Source organism: Apaloderma vittatum, unplaced genomic scaffold (genome assembly GCF_000703405.1).
Source record: "Apaloderma vittatum isolate BGI_N311 unplaced genomic scaffold, ASM70340v1 scaffold10628, whole genome shotgun sequence".
In the NCBI taxonomy this organism is placed as follows: domain Eukaryota; kingdom Metazoa; phylum Chordata; class Aves; order Trogoniformes; family Trogonidae; genus Apaloderma; species Apaloderma vittatum.
Window position 1 is genome coordinate 926 of NW_009729041.1, and position 7,497 is coordinate 8,422.

General features: G+C 46.2%; 1 protein-coding gene across 1 annotated transcript; it reads right to left on the bottom strand.

Annotated features, from left to right (window-relative positions):
- Nucleotides 1–3,223: 3,223 nt before the first annotated feature.
- On the bottom strand, nucleotides 3,224–6,705 carry LOC104277614 (trypsin I-P1-like). Its single transcript, XM_009874300.1, has 5 exons — nucleotides 6,666–6,705; nucleotides 5,808–5,979; nucleotides 4,941–5,194; nucleotides 4,007–4,143; nucleotides 3,224–3,373 (listed from the first exon to the last, which is right to left on the bottom strand). Exons 1-5 carry the CDS (start codon nucleotides 6,703–6,705, stop codon nucleotides 3,224–3,226), a joined length of 753 nt encoding a protein of 250 aa, XP_009872602.1.
- Nucleotides 6,706–7,497: the final 792 nt, after the last annotated feature.

A 7,497-nucleotide genomic window follows, 5' to 3' on the forward strand; every position in this document is an offset into this window, starting at 1 on the left:
AGGCTGACCTCCTCCCTTGTCAGCTTGTCTTCCGTGACTTGGGTATAGTCAGTTCCTGCACCCTTAAAATTAATTCCTTAAAGTATGCCCAGCCTTCTGGGCTCCCATGCCCTCCAGAACAGCCTCTCAGGGAACTCTCTTAACCATGGACCGGAATAGACCAAAGTCAGCCCTCCGGAAGTCCAAGGTGGGAATTCTGCTGACTCCCCTCCTTACTTCACCAGAAATGGAGAACCCTAGCATTATATGATCACTTTGTCCAAGACAGCCTCCAACAATTACATCCCCCGCAAGACCTTCTCTATTAACAAGCAGCAAGTCCAGGAGTGCACTTCCCCTCGTTGGTTCCCTCACCATCTGTGTCAGGAAGTTTTCTCCCACACACTTCATGAACCTCCGGGACCGATCCCTCTCTGCTGTACTGTATTTCCAGCAGATGTCTGGGAAGATAAAATCCCCCAATGAGAACAAGGGGTAGAGTCCGTGCAACTTCACCCAATTGCCTATAAAGTATCTTACCTATTTCTTCATCCTGGTTGGGAGGTCTGTAGCAGACTCCCACGATGACGTCAGTCTTACTGGCTTTTCCCATTCCTTTGATTCTAACCCATTATACAGGTCAAAATTAATAGTGGGCATTGTATGCATGTTTATGTTAAAATATGGTAAAGATTATAATTTTGCATAAAAGGTGTATAAATAGGCTGAATTTTTGTGATATATCCAAAGCATTGGGTGGTTTCCATTCTTCCCAGCGCTGCAATAAAGAAGTGCCTGCTGTCTAAGTGTAGATTAAGTTCTCTTGGTTTTGCGACCTTCCCTTTGAAAACTGCAGCAATTGGGCCTGATCACCTGGTTGTCCTGCATGTGCTGCATAATGGAACTGAGGATGATCTGCTCCATCAGCTTCTCTGGCACTGAAGTCAAACTGACAGGCCTGTAAGTTCTGGTATCATCCTTCTGTATCTTCTTATAGATGGGTGTTATATTGGCTGTCTTCCAACCTGCTGGGACCTCCCCAGTCAGTCAGGACTGTTGATAAATGATGGACAATGGATTGGTGAGCACCCCTGCCAGTTGTCTCAGCACTCTAGGATGTACCCCATCCAGCACCATAGATCTGGCACATCAGTGTGGAGCAGCAGGTCACTGACCATCTGCTCCTGGATTGTGGGAGGGACATTTTGCGCCAGGCCCCTGCCTCTTGGCTTTGGGGGCTGGCTTCCCTCAGTACACGTGTTTCTGTTGCTAAAGGCTGAGGCAAAGAAGGCATTAAGAACCTCAGCCTTATCTTTGTCTTGTCTTACCATATTTCCTCCTGGGTCTAGCAGGGGATGAAGACTCTCCCTGGTCTTTCTTTTGTTATTAATGTATTTATAGAAACTTTTCTTGTCGTCCTTTACCTCCAAAGGCAGATTAACTTCTAGCTGGGCTTTGGACCTCCTAATTATCTCCCTGCATAGCCTAGCAACGTTCTTGTACTCCTTATGAGTGGCCTGCCCCTTCTTCCAGAGGCCATTAACTCTCCTTTTTTTCCCTGATTTTTCAGCCAAATCTCCCTGTTCAGCCAGACTCGTCTTCTTTGCTGCCGGCTCGTCTTACGACACATTGGATGGCCTGCTCCTGTGCCTTTAAGATTTCCTTCTTAAAAATTGCCCAGCCTTCCTGGACTACTGCCCCCTTTAAAATTGATTTCTAAGGGACTCTATCAAGTAACCTCAGGGATAGTGACAGAGGACTGGAACTGTTTCCAGACTACTCTTCTCCACCTCACTGTCCATCGTATTTGAGAATGCACTCTGTCTGGTGATAGAAGTGTTTCTGTTCCCCCATTTTCACCTCCTTGTCGTTTCACCGCGTCCTGTCTTCTGTCTTCCGACTTTTTCTTCTCCTTTCCTTTTTTCTTCTCCTTTCTTCTCCTTTTCTACTCCTTTCCTTTTTCTGCTCCTTTCCTTTTCTTCTCCTTTCTGACATACCAGGCAAAGATCTCAAACACCCTCCACACTCACAGTGGTCAGGGAGGGAAACAGGGCCATTGAGTCACAGGTCAGGGACTGCTCCCGAATAAGAACTCTGCCCCTGGTGAAAACAGGCTGAAGGACAAGATGATAGGCTACAGCTCAGAGCTTCTTCTGGAAAAGGGCAGGTACTGAGCATTCAGTAACTGCTTCCAGAGCAATGGGACACAAAGCTACGGTCTGATCCTGTTTGTATACAGCGCCTACCTCAGTGACTCCAGGCACCTATTACTCTCCCAGGTCAAAGCATCACCCTCAGTGACAAGGCATCTGAGAGAGCCAGGCACAAACCTCTCTGTAGGCAAATGGTACTTGTTTCTTCATGTCCTGCTCTTCTCCTCTCACTCTTTTTCCTCCAGTGTTGGATTTAAAATTAAAAATATTTCTCCCCACTTCACCCGCTCTCTGCTTTTTCTATCCTTTTGTTTTACTCAAACTCCATTTCATATCCCTTTTCTTTTTTTAGGTGACGGCTGCACAGCCCATTGGCAACTTTGGCAGCTTTTTCATGGACTTCCAATTCCAGTGCCGGTTGGGGTTAGGAGGTGTTAAAACCAAAACCCAGGAACATGTCTGTCCTTTTGGCTCTTCCAGGAAAATTAAGCAAGACCAGCACAGCCACTAAACTGAGCAAAAAGGTATAGAGAGCAGCCCCAGTGGCACTGGTACATGAAGAGAACAAGTGCTAGCAAGAGACTGTTTCATTCTCCAAGTAGAGCTTTCAGGGAGTTTTCCCTAGGGGATCCTCACTCGTATTGCTGGGGGTGGGAGTGAGGGCGATGGGGAGCATTTGTGTTGCTGCCTGCTGTTCTCTGCAGTAGGAGTGTGCTGCCAGTCTGACTCAGCACACTCTCTCAGCCGTTTTAGGCAGTTTGGTAGCACCTCAGTATGTGCTGATAAGCAGAAAAGATGTTCTGCTCCAGAAATGGCTGCATGTGACTGACTGAGAGACTCCTGAAGATGAGTCTGCAAACTATTCCAAGGTCCTGCTAGTGGAGAAGCACCGCAAATACTACACATCTTCCCCAGACTGACATTGCCTGCCTCTGTTCCCCATAACATAGCCTATGGAAGTACCCAGAGAAACATTGCACAAAAAAGGTGTGCCTGAAGGTCTTTATTTTTTTGATGGTTTTTGTATATCCAGTCCCAAACCAGAAGAAAATGGCAAGGAGAAAAAGCAGGTCACGTAGAACACGAGTGTCTCAATTGGCAGAAATAGTTGCTTCGATCCAGGAGACATAATTGCAAACCTTGGTATAAACCCCGGGATAGCCTTTCTGCGCACATCCAATACCCCAGGAAACAATGCCCTGGAGCTGCCCATTGCAGACTACTGGACCGCCGGAATCGCCCTGTGCACATAAAGGGTATGGAAATTCAGGAAATGATATCAGCAAAAGTGATGAGCCAGAGACCCCAGAAATCACTGACATTTGAAGGAGCTCCATTGGGCTTTTTCTACACAGAAGTTGTACAAAGGTCATTTCCGACTACCACACTACACCTGATATCCTGCCAAATATTTCCATGGAGCTAGACACACGTACAGTGCAGAGCAGCTGTCAGGTGTGTTCGTTTTCCAGACTGCCTCGATCTTGGCACACTGCCTACTTCAGTTTCGCTGAGTCCAAAAGTAACATTTGTGTCCTGAGCAGTGAAGTCAACCGTGATTGCTACTGACTCTCCGGTGCAGCACTCCTCCGTTTTCAGTAGCCTAAGGTGCAGGAACTGGCATAGTCTGCTTGTGGAGATTTAGGGCAGAGGTATTCACTGTCTCAGAAATGGGACAATGACTAACTGAGCGGAAGAAAAACCCTAGCCTCGCTCAACAAGCAACTTTCACCCTAAGCCTTCATTGTTTTTTGGGAGGACAGCGTGCAGACATGCCAGTGCAGTGACTTTAGCAGATTCTCTAATATAAAGGCCTCTTTTACTGGCCAAAGGCAGGAGAGAAACAGGTGGGAACGGAGAGGCAGATGTTTTACCTGGCAGGAGTCTTTCCCTCCCTCCACGAATCCTACACATATCATGTTGTCAGTAATTTTCCCAGGATAGGCTTGGCTGCACTCACTGGAGGAGAGTACAGGAGCTTCCAGGCACTGCAAAGTATCCGGATACAGAACTACAAGAAAATAGGGAGAGAGAGTTGACAACATCTCCGAGTTCGTTTCAGAGCCGGAAGAAGATCTTTCTTAGCAGAAAAGCATTCACTGAACAACCTGTTTCAGGAGTTGTAATTTTTTCTCTGAACAGTAGTCACAGCACGGACTCCTTTTGTTTAGATGGAACCGATTCTACCCATGGGTCCGCTGTTTTACAGTGCAGCAATGTTAATTTTTCTGATATCTAGAAAATCATCAACTGGCAAGTGTGGAGCTAAGAGCTGCACTTGTAGCACATATGCTGGAGGAAACCTGGGCCTCAGGAAAACAGTCCTCTCCTCTGGTGCAGGTTTAGTTATCGTCAGTGGACTAGACACCACTCACCACTCACACCTCTGACTATTGGTGTAAGAGGACGGAGCTCTCTTGTAGAAATTTTAGATCCACGGTCACAGATACTGATCTTGTTCTCAGAGACCTGACCACTCCCTTGACACAAGTTAAACTGCTCGTGCTTGGCACTGTACAGCTGATAGCTACAGGCCACAAAATTTATGGCAGCGTGAACATGCTGGTGAACGGCACATCAGTGAATTTAGAGGCTCCATGTTCGTAACACAGACCAAGAGGAAGGACCTTATGAAGGCTTGCCTATGAAGCCGTTAAATGGTTATTGTCCTACACAGATGGATCACTCAACAAGGCCTGTCCCACAGCACTTCTCTGTGCTTTAACCTGTACTCTTTGGAGCTAATTGTAGGGTCTTAGAGTGTCTCCCAGGCCCTCGTGATGCTGTACATTCCCACAGAGTACTCACCACCATTGCTGCGTGTGTTGCCCCAGCCAGAGATCAGGCATGTGGTGCCTGTGGCCACGCAGCTGGTAGGCAAAGCAACTGTTTGGACAGCTCGGTTGAGCTGGGCTGGCGCGGCAAGCTTGATGAGCATAATGTCATTGTCCAGTGTTGCAGAACTGTAGCCAGAGTGGCGGATGACTTTAGCTGAACTAATCAACTGCTGTGTCGATTCTGTGAGTGCCAGGTTATGTTTCCCAAGCTGCACTTGGATGCGGCTGGAAAAGAGAAGGAATGGCATGTACTTCATTGCTATCGACAGGCAGCCTCCCTGCCACCCTATGCCCTCATTTCAACATTGCTATCATAGCAGCTGTTTACACACAGGTTATCTTTCTTATCCTGCGACAGGTCCTGAGGATCCACACTGAGATCTTACCCACTCCCAGAACAGCTGCTGAATTTCTGCAGGTTTATTTTGTTGAGATGGGAAAAGCTGAACATACAACAGGGCTTCGCACGAACATTCTCGACAAAGGCAAACTGCTACCTGAGCCTGAGCTCATTTCTCTTCCTGTTCCGCAGTGACTAAGTCTGAGCAAGATTAATGCAATTTGTAGCAAATCACACCCTGTAACGCATTGCTGGATTATCTCGTCGTTTCAGAACGTGCTCTGCGTTCACGGAAACATTTGCAGAAGTGGAAATCCCCTTATGATGCCTCAGCCCAGCTTCCCAAAGGAGCCACCGATTCCTTGGTTGTCTGCTGTTGCCAGAACGGAGTCACTTACATATTTTGTTCTCACAGCTCAGAATTCCTGCTAGATCTGAACTGAACTGAACTGATCGAAAGAAGCAGATTATGGAAGAATATATTAATATTCCACTCACGACTTGTAGCAGTGAGCAGCTGACAGGACCCACTGGCTGTTGATGAGGGAACCTCCACAGAAGTGATACCCAGAATTCAGGGACACCTGATAGGGTACAGAGTTCTCTGCACAGGTGTAGCCTCCCACGATCTTGTCGTCATCGTCATCATCAGTGTTGGTAGGGAAGGCAACTGGGAGGTAAGAAGTGGCATATGTCAACAGCTGGCGCAAACAACAATAACTATGTCCCTGTGACTGAAGCATGTCAGTTAGAGGCTCGACTTCTGTAAAAAATCTCACGGTAGCGGTGGTAGGCAAGCCCAATGGACATTCATTTACTGCTCCCTAAAACAAGGCGATCGGACTTAGATTGGTGCTTCATGTACCTGCATCTAAAGCACAGGCTGCTACCAGCCGGAGTGGACATAAGAACATAGAAACGCTCTTGCTGCATTGCATCAAAGGCATGTCCGTCCCAGATCCTGCCTGCAGTAGTGGTCAAGAGTGGTCAACTGAGTGTAAGTACAAAACAAGTCTGCAGTTCTACTTCCGTAGAGCGCTCGCTCATAGTTCAAAAATTTACAGCAGCTTTGGGACTTCCTGAGACAGAGGTGTGATCTTGGAATTTCAAAGTCCTTAAGAGAGAGATGGCCCTTTTTTTTGGAGCTATGGACGTGCTTCAGTATTCCTGGGTCCAAACCCCTAAGGCAGCATTCATTCCCCTTTTTGTGACACAAGCACTATGAGCAGACAGCAGTCGAAAGAAGTTGCAGCGCTCTGCCTTAAACCACTGTCCTACAACAGACCACCTTGTAAATTTGCTCGGAAAATGAGCTTCCTTAAAAATTACAAAAATATAAATAAAAAATATACTCACCAGCCACACCAACAAAGGTGACAAACAGTATGTATTTCATGGTCTCAGCACAGCCCCAAGCCCAGACTGGTGGACTGGAAGTGTGAGCTGCTAGAAATACATTTTCTGAAATGGCCTTATCTCTAGTCCAAGGTTTTCTCCAGACAAGAGGTACACAGTGGAAAATTTGAAGATCCAAAGGTAGGCATTAACGGGCACTGGTAGAATGTACAAATAACATACCAGTTAATAATAAACCTTTCCTAAGATAGAGTGCTATTTTAAATTATTTCAGAGGGCAGCTTTCCACTTAAAAACACATTTGGGCTTTGCAAGATGTATGGTAGTTTGTCTGCCTCATTGTTACAGGCAGCAGCTGTTGAGAACAACCCTCACACCCCTTTGGGATTCCTCTGGGTTGGTGTTGCCATTCTTGAAAATGCACGCTTTTTACCAGAAGTTGAATGTTATAGGCAATAGACTGCAAGATACTATACATTTATTTTTAATTAAAAGGAAAAATAAAAAAACATCCCACAAACAGAACAAAAAAATACCCAACAAAAACCTCTGTGCTGTTATGTTCATTTTGTCATATCACTTTTCTTGAGCAACATGTGTGCCTGTGTGCGTGTGTATCATATAGAGCACACTACTTTCACAAATAAAATTACTTAGAAGTAATTTCAGTAAGTGACTATGAAAAAAGATATTCTGTGTCCTCATCATCTCCCAATGTGCGAATGCACACCGTATCTTTTTGAAACCATTTTTCTCACCTAATCCATATGATAAAATCCAAGCAGCCGCCACCTGCCGTCATGTTAGCTCCTGAAAGACATGGGATAACCTC

Coding starts and splice junctions, on each gene's coding strand:
- LOC104277614 (XM_009874300.1), bottom strand. CDS start 6,705: ATGAAATACATACTGTTTGTCACCTTTGTTGGTGTGGCTG. Junction 5,980..6,665: donor CACCTTTGTTGGTGTGGCTG/GTGAGTATATTT, acceptor CTTACCTCCCAG/TTGCCTTCCCTACCAACACT. Junction 3,374..4,006: donor GAGGGAAAGACTCCTGCCAG/GTAAAACATCTG, acceptor TTATGTGCACAG/GGCGATTCCGGCGGTCCAGT.